This window comes from Etheostoma spectabile, chromosome 4 (assembly GCF_008692095.1).
Source record: "Etheostoma spectabile isolate EspeVRDwgs_2016 chromosome 4, UIUC_Espe_1.0, whole genome shotgun sequence".
Taxonomy (NCBI): Eukaryota; Metazoa; Chordata; class Actinopteri; order Perciformes; family Percidae; genus Etheostoma; species Etheostoma spectabile.
The window spans coordinates 31,271,374-31,285,713 of NC_045736.1; the positions used below are offsets into that span (position 1 = coordinate 31,271,374).

Consider the following 14,340-nt stretch of genomic DNA (forward strand, 5'->3'; position numbering starts at 1 on the left):
TCAGATGCTGTGGGGGGTTTTCTCTCTCTCTTCTCTTCTCTTATCCTAGGAGGGGATAAGAAAATGAGTTGATTAAGGGTGAGACAGAAAGGATGTCATATACATTTAAATTCATGGTTTGTTCCGTCTTTTGTCCACAGTTTAAAAGCGTAGATGTTACAGTGATTCATGGTGTATTTTTGTAAATTCGGGTCACGGGGAGACACCAAATTTCTCTTTTGGGTCTTGAGTTGAAAAAGTTTGGGAACCACTGTGCTGAGGGAACATAGGGCCTAATTCTGATGTTGGGGGAATTTAATAGAAATGAGGTAACATAGGGCTGATTGAGCACAGGGCCTAATTTAGGGGAAAATACTTTAGGAAACATACAGTAGGGCTAGGGCATGGGTCTTCTTTGCACTTCATAGCAATAAATTACAAGGCAGATTTAAATATGTTACTATGTAGCTGTTACTGAGACTTCATATGGTATGGTAAATTTCCCATACTAATTATTAAGATACAAAATTGGAACCAAGAAAGAGGGAGTAGTAGAGGAAAGAAAGAGGTAAAAGAGGGAGAACTCTTTCCCGAGGTGTCTGTGTTTTATAGGGGTGAAACATGCTGTTGTTTGGAATTGGAATTTCCCCCGTGGAGAAAAATGATTTATGTCTCAATTTGTATGTGCACCATCTGAGAGCCGCCTGCCGGTTCATCCAATTTTAGCGTGTGAATGAGTCTTTGTGTCTCGCTCACGTCATGGTAGCACTTGCATGTGTGAATGAGTGTGTGATGTGGTTCTCTGTCTGTCGGTGTGCGCATGTGCATGCAAGTCACTCCTTTGCCTCAGTGTGTGTGTGATCAGTGTGACCTGCCTTGCTGTCACGCAATTGCTTTGTCTGTGTGTGTTTGCGTTTGTGTGTGTGTGTGTGTGTGTGTTTGTGAGAGTGAGAGAGACCTTAATACAAGCTGATCAGTTTGGTCGCCAGGGAGTCTGGACATCTGCCAGAGAGAAAGACAGAGGGACGGAGGGAGGGGGAAATAGTGAGGGATGTTGGGAGAAAGATTTAAAGAAATCAACAGAGAAGTATAAGAGAAAAAAGAAGATGGAGAATGGGGTAAAAAGCGAGGGACGTGGAGACAGAGAGGAGTCCATCTAGACGGACAGACTAAAGCTTCATACTTGGACTGTCAGACAAAACAAATCCGTCCTCTCTCCAGCTCCCAATCTCATTCTCTTCCTCCATCCTTCTTGTTGTGAATAATGTTACATTCCACATTTCAGTCACTGAGAAGTAATCCGTTTCATTTGCATCCTAAATTGCAACACTGCTTATTACATGCTACTGAATGAATGTAGCCATTGGAAATATGTACAGTATATCCTTGTGTGGATTGTTTCACAACCCTTCTCATTATTGTGTGTTTCCTGTCTTTTTTTACTTGCTTCCCCTCTCATCTGTTCCCACAAGAGATTTGCAGGTTATTAGGCCCAAAAAAATGGATGTGTGGCGATTGTATGGGCCACACTGCACAAACTGGGGCAACGGTCGCTCACCATTGGCCCAACTCGGACCGACGGTTGCCTTGGTGCGACAGTGCCTGTAGATCATTCTGGTGAATGACATGTTTGCGTTCCATATCGACACTAAGAGACAAAGGACCTCAGGAAGTGTGCATCCGCAGTAGGTTACAAGTCTAGTATGTGTACCGCTCCTGCCATGTTATCTGTATATTCTGTTTAGTAAGTTCAGTATTCTCAACAGAGGTTTAATGAATAAACCCATCCGGCTTGGATATAAAATATGGACTCCTCAATCATTTCAACAGTGCCTGAACACACCCTTACCAACATTAATAGAACAAATACAAGAAATAAAACAATCAAAGCATCTCATGATGGAGTTCAACTATTTTATTGACAGCTGGAATAGAATAACAATACACCAAATTGTGCATTTACTCAACAATATAACAGTTTGCCAAAGAATCTGCGAATGACGGTGCGGTGAATTAAAACTATAGTTACACCACTTTGCCACTCTTCTGATAACTTTCAGGTCCTCAAGGCAGTAATGCACGAGCAACAGGTGGAAAGCAACGCGGATGGGCAACGGCTGCTTAATGCTTTGCTAACATTAGCTTATGCTATCATTTGGGGATGCAAATGTACAAAATGGGATGAATAGCATTGGAAACTTTAAGAAATTACAATATACTTGTAAATGGTGGTTTGAGATTCTTAAATGAGGTGATCAAGTCAGTCAGTAGTTGCTCCAAGACTGACGAGATGAATGTGTTTAACCAGAGGAAAATAAAAACACAGTAAACCTTTTTTTGGATACATTGGAAAATTGATTTTCCATCAGCATTGCTTCCAAAAGTTGCCCATATCACATGTTCCTGACAGCATGAGAAGGCCTGTATCACTGTCTCGTCCAGCATCCCAAAACCAAAACATCACCTTCTTATGTTTTAGGGGTCTTCGGATGGTTTAGGGAGGAGAATTTAAGGCTGTGAATGCTGTTTTTTGTAGAATTAATTTGTATCATCAACCGTACAGGCAGAAATAAAAGGAGGATTTATTGAGATTTTGGATAGGAGACCAAATGAGATTACACCAGCAATGTGTGATGTCTGAAATGTGAAGTCCTAGGTAAGAGGGCCTTTAACATGGAATGACTTTGGATCTCCATGGCACTTTGACTCACAGGGGTTACCCAACCTAAATATGTATTCACACGTGGTAATGTGGGATGGTTTGAATGAGAGGGTCTACCACATGACATGTAGAGGGACATTTTTATGAGGTTCGGGTTGACAAAGGCCTCTAAGGGAAACATTTTGGTAACCGGTGCCTCTGCAGACTGGAAGAGATGTATTGCTTTTGGGATCCACCACCACCGTTTTGTAACAGCGGCGGCTACCCTTTCATCCTCCTACTCCTCCACGTCTTCCCCCCCGGGAGAAAATGACATGATATGTGGTTAGATATGTACACACTGTCACTCTAAAAGTGACACAAATAGTGCTCTCGTTCTTTCTAATCAGTAAAACCAATGTACTTGAAAAGGAAAGCGATATGAACGAATTAAGCTCCGGCATCAGAAGGAACTGAAGAACTTCAAATGGATTTCTACGCATATATAGTGTACGTCTCAGGTTGATGTTCTGCAAAAACAGACAAGAACGTCCCTGCCTTGCCTCAAACTCTTGGTGTGAATAATCAGGGTTACCAAATATGCCATGCCTAAACTCGACAAAACTTTAAAAGGTAAACTGTTCTGCCATTTTGCATCAAGGTTAGCTCAGGTTGCACCAATGACCACACATACCCAGGTAGTTTTATTGCATTAAGGACAGTAATGTGATTCATACAATTAACTAAATTACTGGAGGTGCAACAGGAGGAAAATTGTTGTTGCACAAATGAGTCAAAAATGAAAAGTCACCCAATGCAGAATTTATGCAAATGTGGCAAAAGTGAGAACCTGGAGAGGAGTTAATGTGCTTCTGGTTCATGATTCCATCGAGAACCAGAGACACTGTTGTTTTCTAATAACTTCAATCTAAAGGGAGATAAAGGTTACAATCACCTTTTTCGCCTGCAATAAGCTACCGGGGCTTTAATAACTAAAATGATGCATTGCTCTGGAAATAAACTATTAAACTGGTTTAGTGGTAGTAAAAAAAAACATTTGGTATTCAGAATTTGAGCCTTTTGGGTTAAATAAAAGTTTTAAAATCTCTACAAGCTACGTTAGTAACTCATGTTCATGTCAAGTTAGCCAGCTCGGCTTTATGGGCCCAAACTTGTGGAAACCCAAGGAAGCCAGAAAGTCAAAGGTTTTAAATTTTAATTTTTCATTTACACAACCTGGTCTCGCACCAGTTTGTGAAATGGTCGCGTTATTTTGATTTATTAGTTTGTGTATACATGTCACGATTTTCTCATTTATTATGTTCTATTTCACAAACTGTTGGGCTGCTCTGGGGGACGCAACAACGTGGAAATGAAACGGCAAACGCCGTCCACAATAACGGGACGGATGTGGTTAGGAAGACAGGACATGCAGGACACGATCCCCGGTCTCCGCGGTGACAGTCCTGTGTTGTTTGACCCATTTTTGGCTTTTCAATGCTACTCGCTACCGTAATCGTTCTGCGATCAGGAATGGGCTTCCCATTGAAATACATTACTAAATTCGTAACCGACACACTAAAATAACGACAATAACGTGACCTGTACTCAAATCAATAGATTAAATAACGTGAACATTCAACAAACTGCTATGAGACTGGGAAGGAAGCAATGGTACACTTGCTTCAAAACATGTATATAGTTCCAATATTGCGCACGTGTAAATGTAGCCAGAGGGCTGGAATGCAAACACTTAAAAAAACAGATGTTTCCACATCAAGAAAAAGACTATCCATCATTGAGTTGAATTGTCAGAGACATGTTACCTTTGTTTTGCATTTAAAAGTTGAACAGCTGAACACGCATGCAGCTCAATATACTGCATGAAACACAACTGTCCATATATTGCTTCCTCTCTATATATTGGGCAATGGCCCCTTATGGGGCCGGATGGTAGAGTAGTACTAATGGATTATGGTCTGGTTTTGCAGAATGTCAACCTAAAATTGAAAGTGGAAAAGTACCTCACCAGGACTCCAGTACAATTCTTACAGATGGTGCAGATGGCTAGGTTAAGAATGTTCTTTTGTTGTTTTATGACTATACTCAAAACCACAAAGTCCCCTTATGTGCATTGAAAGATCAATAAAGAAATAACAGTAATGTTTCTAAGTTTAGAAAATAGGTCTTGTTAAGAAACAGGTCAGAATGTTTGAGAATCTACTCCACAAAAATGCTTTTTGTTGAATTAAGCCCACACCAAGTAGTGAGGAGAATACACAAATAGTCAGTTGAAATATCAGTATATCAGAAATTCATTAGGAACGTATGCAGAGGTCATTTAAATTACTTTAGGTGAAGGGTTAAAATGGTGACACTTTTTTTGCGTTGTTTTGATTTACTTTGTGACACTTCTCAGTCCTTAGCCCTGACAAAATGTACATTGGTGTGTTAAGGCCTCTACTTACATTACAATTGATAGTAGTACATAATTAACATTCATGTGGCAGACACAATCAAAATATACAGTAGGTAAATGCAAAAACGTACATTTTTGGTGCTGAATATGTCAACTATACCATCTATTAGCTCATTTGTTTGCCTCCAAAGTTACAAAAATGTCACAAACAGTTTTAGACGGGGGGGGAACAAGAAGCTTTTGTTGAGAAAAAAATACACAATAATTAATAAACAAGCAGTAATCACTCTTAATCCTACTGGCAATGCAGGCATACATTGTGTCTCTCTCACAAACAATTGGAAAAGAACATTTTCTTGCAAGGGTCAGCTGTAGCCATCGTAGAAGAGCTCTCATTCACTGCAAGCGTGCCATAACACTGTTGCCATGCTGCTCCACCTTTGAGAGGAATGTTTTTTTTTAACTGTCAAATGCTACAATGAACAATCAGTGTTTAATGCTTTAGAACAGGGGTCTTCAACAGGGGGTCCGTGACCCCTAGGGGGTCCGCGGAGGTACTGCATGGGGGTCGCAAAAGTTTTGGTTGATTAGACTTTTTTTATATTCCCCCCCTGCAATTTTTACCACTAATTGAAATGTCTTTAAATACACATTAACATGAATTCAACACACTGTAGTAAACAGATAAATGGAGGCAGAAGATGTCTTTCAGTCATCAATGCACACATGGCACTATAGGACCAGTTTGATATAACACAATTTTATACAATATATATATAATTAGGGGGTCCCCGCTCCATCTCGCCATCAGTTTGGGGGTCCTTGGCCTGGAAAACGTTGAAGACCCCTGCTTTAGAACATTTCTGTTCACTTGTGTTTTACAGACAGCAGCTGCAGGCTAGATGTAGACAGATGGGGAACTTCTATGATGGTTACCGCTAAACTTTTGCATTCCCAACTCTCTTTGAGATCTATTTCCACTAAATCTAAATCATGCAATATTACTTTTGTTTCCGCAACAGAGTTTTCTTCTTGGAAGTCATTTCTTTAGACCCAAATGTAGCTACTCTGCTTGTGTCGTTTCGAAAGTTATCACCTAATTGAATGTATTGTTATCAGTGGTTATCAGTCTCATTAGATACAGGTTAGAAGGGGCCTGCTACACCCACTGGTAGGCTTAGAAAGCCATTATTATCTATTCACATGGTCGTCATTTTAAAGATATGGTTAAAACTACTTGGTTAGGTTTAGGAAAACATGGTTTGGGTTATGGCTCATTCATGCCCAACGTTAAGTCCGTATTTGACGTTGAGCATAAATGAGCCCTAACCCAAACCATGTTTTCCTAAACCTAACCAGGTAGTTTTCTTCCAGCCTTCCATCCATACTCTGTGTTCTTTTTGTCCGTATTTCTGCAAGTTTTCTAAAAGCTTACGGATACGAAAACAAAGCAGAAAATTGTGGGTGTTCAAGCGAGAGATGACCATGGGACACGACAAAGAAATTTAAAAAAATGGCGGAACATTTGGAGGACAGACTAAGCAAGTTGGTCATGAATTCATATCTCTAGCTCTATGATGTTAGTCCGGGAACAGGGACACAGTTACAGTTACTACAGACTAGCTGGGAGGACAATGGACAGGAATTAAATGTGAGTTAGAAGCAAAAGGAAAAGTTGAGGTCTGTGCAAGACTGATTGTATTTGAGCCCCCTCATTGCTTAACATCAATGCCAACATTAAGGACGCATGGTAGTATGGGGGCAGTGATGGTTACATCATTTGAAATGGACATACTGTATCTATTTTCACACAAAGGACGACCCACCACGCCAAATTCACAAAATGAAAGCCTTGCTTTTGTTTTGTCCCATCCATCCACGAAAACATTCTCCCTATAGTCTATGTCCAAAACGTTCCATTTCTGGGAAATACCGCCGGATCACCCTCTTTTCAACCAGATGTCTAATACCTTCTGCTTTCTTTGCTTTGGAAAGTTAAACTCCGGATTTGTGTGTGTCTGAGGACTATGGTTAACTGGTCCTCAGATCTCTGCAGGGTAAATCCAGACAGCTAGCTAGACTATCTGTCCAATCTGAGGACTATGGTTACCTGGTCCTCAGATCTCTGCAGGGTAAATCCAGACAGCTAGCTAGACTATCTGTCCAATCTGAGGACTATGGTTACCTGGTCCTCAGATCTCTGCAGGGTAAATCCAGACAGCTAGCTAGACTATCTGTCCAATCTGAGGACTATGGTTACCTGGTCCTCAGATCTCTGCAGGGTAAATCCAGACAGCTAGCTAGACTATCTGTCCAATCTGAGGACTATGGTTACCTGGTCCTCAGATCTCTGCAGGGTAAATCCAGACAGCTAGCTAGACTATCTGTCCAATCGGAGTTTTCTGTTACACGACTAAAACAACCTTTGAGCGTACGCATATTCCACCAAAACAAGTTCCTTCCTGAGACTATTTTGCATGGGCACTGTTGCTCTGTCTGGAGCTTAGCACCGCCCAAGACAATTGTGATTGGTTTAAAGAAATTCGCTTAAGCCAGAGCATGTTTTTCTCCCATCCTGGAATGTTGTGTGGACTAGCCAGACCCTCTTCTGCAGGGCTGTGAAGGACGGTCTGGCAATGCAAGACTACTCCTTACACAATAAAGGCCCACTAAGCAAACAAGGAGGTAGGACAAGGCCATATGAGACTGATAACAACTACGACGCCCATTCAATCAGCTAACAGTTGAAGCAGGTGATGAGTTGCTGAAATCTTAGTTTAAAATTTCTCTTTCATCCATCCTTAATTGGGAATCAGCCCTCAATATACATACAATATGCATTTTGGCACAAAAGAACACTGACAGAAACACATTCCTTGGGTCACAGTAAGTGGAGTTAATTGATTTGAAATATATTTCCAACATATTTATTTTCTAATATCACCTCATTTTTTAAACACAGTCCCTTTTTGTTCTACCAGCTAGTCATTGATAGCATTACATCAATATTCATGTTACTCAGTGCCATTTCAATCTGTGAAAAATGATCCTGCATTTTTCAAATCAGAAATTTTAATGCAACATGGGGTATTATATTTCGGCTCCTTTTGAATTTGACATATAGATTTCTTAGAGACCACATGGCCACCTGGAGTAAGTGTATGTGCTGGGTTCAAATGACATGGAATGAAATGTGACCAATTGATTTTTGGTTCCTGCATTCAAATTTTTCAAGCTATTATCAAAGGGTTTTAAATCAAAAATCCTGCATGCTTAAAGTTTTCGCTTGGCCGGCAGGACATTATGACTTAAAACATGTTTTGGAATCACATGTTTCAAAATTCATGATATATATAAGACAAATGCCCCAAGATGAAGAAGATTAGGAAAACCACTGGTACGCTTGTCATTTCCCACAGTTTGCACTGTGAAACTAAAGAAAAAACTGTAATGGCGGGATGTTTTTGGATTATTGCTTTACAGAAAGTAGCTGATTTGTTTTTAAATAAATAAGTATTAATATCCCTGCAACACTGCTACTGGTAAAAAGACAGGCCACTTTTGCAAACTGGTTTTCAGAGTAAAATTACTCCAGATTGGATGGTTTATTTTGAAATATTAGTCGATTAGTATAAGACAAATTAGATTTTGTTCTGAAATCTTGCTTCAAAGTTAAAAAACTACTTGTTTTTTGTCTTTTATTACAGACCCGGGTTGTTGTCTTTGAAAAGAAAATGCCCAAAATATAAATTTTAATTCTGAATTCAATTGCTACATATGTTTGTATCAACCCAACATACTTAATAATTAATTTCTCTGCTTTCAGTGTAGCACATAGCTCATGCTTAGTCTTATAAAGTAGTCTGCTAATTAATTACAAGTTTTAATCAGTCATGCGGATGCTGCCAGCTATTGCTACAATCTTACGTTAACTAGCAAGGATTTCCCTTCCCTCCCTCAGAGATTTAACATTAATCTACTAAATTATCATAGATTAACTTTGGCTCACTTCAAAAGACACTAACGACCATAATATTTACACATAAAAAAGGCATTAAGAATCATAAAGTGCCCAAATTAAATACAAATACTTGTCATTTGATCAACTTGAAATTCCTCTGCAGTGGTCCCTTTAAATTCATCCTATTTCTGTGTCCCTTCTTGAAATCTGTAAAACCTGACGAGTGCCGACAGATCCTTTTGTTTGGATGATGCAAAGTACATTTCATGCTTCCTTCCTCTCTCTTTCCTTTTCCTCCCTCTCTTCCTCTCTCCATACTGAGTTATAGCACGGCTAATCACCAGGTGCCGTGGCTGTCCGCGGATTAGGGCTGTAATTTAGAATAAAAGGGACGCTCCTCTGCACAGCCGGAATACTGCTGTCAGACGCTGTGAGTGCTTGTTTCTGTTCCTCCCTCACAATAGCACAAGGTAATTGAAGAAGAGGAAGAAGAAGACACTTGCTGGTAAAAAATTGGCACAATAGAAACTGTTATTGGACAACTGTTAGCCAACGCAGAGAAGGAATCTTAAAAATGTACTTCTAGACTATATGCTAAAGAGCATTCCAAACTAATTAAACTGGGATATACAGCAACGTGTTCAGCCCTACGCTGTCAGCCAGGCTACCTCCATGCTTTTGGAAACATCTGTCTTTAATGTATTAGCATCATGTGCCCGTGCTACAACACAGGTGCCATACCTCCTCCTGCCCTTGATGTGACCTGCACTACCAGGTGAATGTGAAACTTTAGAACAACACAGCACAGAATTGAACCAAATGATGACAACACATTCCTTATTTCAGACCCCATTCACACCAGGCTGTTTCATGCTAGTTGTGTCTAGACTGTATCCTGATAAGGTTGAACCACATTGCGTTTGGACGTGATAGGTTCATGCATCCAATATCAGCCGATTTTAATTCTAATTGTGATCTAATGCAATATGTTGCATGCATAACATCATAGACTGTAATAATAATGGACGTAGCTTCCGGGCCTGGAAAGTGAAGCCAATGCGGAAGTGCCTTAAACCTGCATTCTATCTAATGTCCAGCAGGGGGCGACTCCTCTGGCTCCGAAAAGTCGTTTTCTATGGAAGTCTTTGGGAAAATAACCCTGCTCCTCACTTTATTTATTACCTTCGCAAACATTTTTATGAGTTAATGGTCACAACTGCTAGGTTCAAGTCTTCTTCAATACTGCATGATGTTTATTTTTTGAAGTATGGTCCCATTAATTTTAAAACAACTGATTAAGCAGGGGATGCTTTAGGGGCGTGGCTACACACCGACCTGTCAATCAGGACAGAGGCTAAGCAATGCTAACCATGGCCCTATTTAAGCAGCTGTAAACTTGTTTTTGGTGTTTTTGGGTCCATGTCTCACTGTGTTTTCACTTCATCAATGTTAAAGGCGCTGTAGGTAGATCCAGGATTTAGCCAAAGACTTCTCAGTCCCGCACCCCCCTTTCTGCTAAAGCCCAAATGGTCTCCTAAGCCCCTCCCCCTACAAGTTTGAATGAATGTGTGTGCCTGAGCAGTGATTGACACGCAGTTGGATACCCTCAGGCCCTGATTGGAGGATCTGAACAGGGAGCTGTGGATTTTTGCAAATCGCACTACAACCTGTAGGTAGAGCCAGTGGAGCAACATTTTTTAAATATATTTTTATATATATATATATATATATATTTTTTTATATTTACATACTTTATGTAGTACTACGCAAAATTCAGGGTCAGTTTCAGCAAATATGACAGAAAGTTACATTTTCTAAGTCTTACCTACTGCATCTTTAAAGCTAAAAATGTCATGTTGAGCGATCTGCCTGCCAAGGTAACTGGCAACTGCTAGCGTTAGCTGCTAACTGGAGGTTAGTTTGCTTCTGTACTGCCGTGCATGCAGATGAATGTGGTTTGCATTTACCCACCGGTAAAGCTCCACTAGATGACTCTCTTCAGAAGGGTTAGCGTGTAGCTTAGCATCGCGCCATTGAAACCCTTAACAATAATGGCTATGTTGCGTCCTCATCCACAGCTCAACCTCAACCGTATCGCCAAACTTAATGCTTCATGCGTCCACTATTTTTACACTCTATGCGTAACATCCAATTGAGTTTGGCTGTGACACCAGATATCTGGATCTGTCTGTTTTATCCACTTTGGAATGCATGTTCAGTGGCATCAAAAGTTATGCACCAAGGAGGGTTGTGGTTTTCACACAACAAATACTTTTACACTTTAATCCCATCTGGCAAAAATATAATTACCTTCCAAAGTCAGGCAATCCCATTTAAAACTGTTTTTGATGTGTCTTGGGTCAATTTGCACCTGCTCGCATAAGCCGGAAACAATTTGAACCCAATTAATCTGCTACAGATTTATGAAACAACCGGGTCAAATGGGGTCTAACATCACTTCTTCTAAGAATCCACATGGCTGCATGTTTTCCTTCCTCCCAAACACAACATTGTCTGATTAATCTGATAATCCCCTTCCACAAGAGATAACAAAAATCAGATAATGTCGCGATTGATTGTAATGGAAATGCACAGGCCCTCGGGTCACACTGGAGCATGGTCTTTGGGAACTCAGTACCTGCTAGTTCTTATTTTAAACCATATAAATCCACTCAGGAACCAATTAAAACCTGGCACTGCAGGTAAAACCTGGTACCTTGTAGGATAGAAACCCAGCAGGACTCTGGATCCCCAAGATCAGGTAAAACTCCAGATCCTTCCAGGAGATGAAAGAGACTTTCAATACTGCCTCCACTCACAGTCGCATAGTACCAAATTAACATGGAAGGGCCAAATGTGTGACACAAAAACCAAAAAACAACTTGAGTCAGAGTGAAACCAAGATGTCTTGTTTGGATACAACAAATAAGCTAAACAAAGCTATATTATATATTCTTTTTTTCTGTACTCCTGCTGTGCACAGATCCTTTCCCCTCCAATCTGCTGTCCTCTTGCTCCTGCAAAATGGGAGGCCGGTGTCTCAAACGGTCTGAGTGCAGTCTCACTTTCTCTCCAGACTCGTGGACGGACAGATGACACTAAGGAGCTGTCCAGCCCCTTAATGAGGACGCAGAAAGACAACAGGGAGTCCTGGGAATGAGAATCGAATGTAGGCTGTGAAGGCGCGTAGCGGAAGCAAAAGCTGAGCCCGCAGTGTTTTGTGGTCCCGATAGCATGTGATCAATGTCGGCAGCCGAGCCCTCCTTTGAAGTATCCTCATTAAGTAGGTTTTTTGTTTTCTCCTCAAAGAGATCTGAAGAGAGCCTCATATTCCCGTGAGTCTGAGGGGCGCTTGGTTGCAACAACAAAATAAATGTACTTCCCGTGAGTCTCGGGAAACAGTTTGATAGAAAATCTAAATAATTAAAGTACAGTATTTCCAATGGACTAGTAAGTAAAGTCCCAAATCAGGGGAGTGGTTCAGTCCCAAGTGTGGTTAGACCTGTCAAAGTGCCCTTAAGTAAGATAGTGAACACAAACCGGCTCCAGGGGGCAGTACCACCTGGGTGACCCAGGCGCCAGGCTATACAAAAACGTGTCTTAGGATTTGGTTGAGACAGCAATGGCATCTGACTCGCAACAACAGAACTATATATTTTTCTTAAGTCTTAGGATCGCTCACAACAGGGCCCAATGGTGCTCTCTAGGGACATCTGGGAGGAGTGGCGGATGAGTGGCGCCATCGTTGGGTCCACCATGGAGGAGGTAGGGAAGAGCTTGTACCAGCCAATCACCATTGTGCTGAGGTCCAACTCCTCCAACAGGATTCGAGCTACGCCCATGAAGCATTTGCGATCCATCCGTCCATAGTTGCCCCAAACGATCACCTGCGGAAAAGGGTGGCAGGATATAAACAAGGAGGAAGAGAGTCCCAATCAGTTTTTCATCTGTGCAATTTATATGTCGTAGTAGAGTTGTTAAAAATAATAAGAAAGTCAGCTTTCTTCAAAATTGATTCATGTTATTTACCCACTTCCATTTTGTTATTTTCTGTTTGTGTCCTATTTGTTTATTTTCTATGCAAAAAAGGAACCGTTCATTTGCATAACTCATGCATATCATGTAAGGATTAGTTGCATGTCCCTGCAAAACTTATAAATAAAAGTGGGAAAAAGTGAGCTTTCTTTCATTTCACACTAAGAAAATACACTTAAAAATACATGGCTTTTGCACCAAATATGCTCCAAAAATAATCATTGACATGATTAAAAAAAGTGAATAGATTAGGCGCTCTGGAGCATTTCAGACACATTTACAGGTATATTTAGAAAAAGAATGTGTTTTTTGAACATTAGAACGTGTTCTAGCTACAGCCCCAAAATACAACATGATCTTCAAAAAAAAAAGATAATTAAGTTTCCTTTTCCCTGTTTACTGCCACCAGAATAATTAAAAAAAGTATAACGATGATTGAACTGATGAACTGCAATACATTTATTTGATATACAAAATTATATCATTAAATGTAAGTGATGGTAGTTAATTTTTTTTAACCCAATCTTGCACAAAACAACCTGTACATAGTCATGTAACATGCAATTTTCACCTGACAGTGGAAAAATGTAACGTTGTACTTCACAGTCTATTTTCAATCTATCTTAAAATTCACATATTGTCGTGAATATGACATAATCTTGAATGGAAGGTACTGATCAGCAACGTGACGTCTACAGGTAAGTGTTCTAAATGTTTCCAGCCTACGGAGGATAAATCAATGTATTTGGAGGGATTTAGTGGATTTACAAGGCTGGAATCGTGCACAGAAAGCCTCCCGGAGGTAATGGAGGACCAGAAAGATGTATTGACAAAATGATAAGGTTAAGAGGGTGTTGTTATTTAGCATTAATCCAGATTGTCGTGAAATCTATTTGGGAGAAATACTGGATCTCGACAGTTTCTCACCCTGTTACAGCGGCCCAGAGCAGGCTGAGGCTTCAATTAAAGTAAATGAAGAGGGATTGTGTGTGTAAGGGAGTGAGCAAGGAATAGAGGAGGAGATGATGGTGGTATTAGAAATGTGTGTGTGTGTGTGTGTGTGTGGTGTCCCCTGTTAACTGGCACACTGATAACATCAGGGCTCATCTCAGACGGCCCCACATCTTGTCAAGGGGCGGACCAAATAATCGATATCTGCCTTTGTGCGTTTGTGTGGCAGTCTTGTGTGTCGGAGCATGCCAGCATACCAATTTGTTTGGTGTGTGTATGAGTGTGTGTGTCTGCGTGTGAATTTTGACCCAGAAGCCAAATCTGCTTCAATCTAATCCCTTTCATCTTTAATAA

At 40.5% G+C, this 14,340-nt stretch overlaps 1 protein-coding gene across 1 annotated transcript in view; it reads right to left on the reverse strand.

Moving 5' to 3' along the window:
- Nucleotides 1-9,556: 9,556 nt before the first annotated feature.
- The window catches only part of rims4 (regulating synaptic membrane exocytosis 4), a gene marked incomplete at its 5' end in the record, with an annotated part of 63,552 nt that continues 58,768 nt past the window's right edge, over nucleotides 9,557-14,340 (reverse strand). The window contains 1 exon segment of the mRNA XM_032513397.1: nucleotides 9,557-12,887. Within this exon segment, the coding sequence (XP_032369288.1) occupies nucleotides 12,669-12,887 (219 nt within the window). The 3' untranslated portion in view covers nucleotides 9,557-12,668.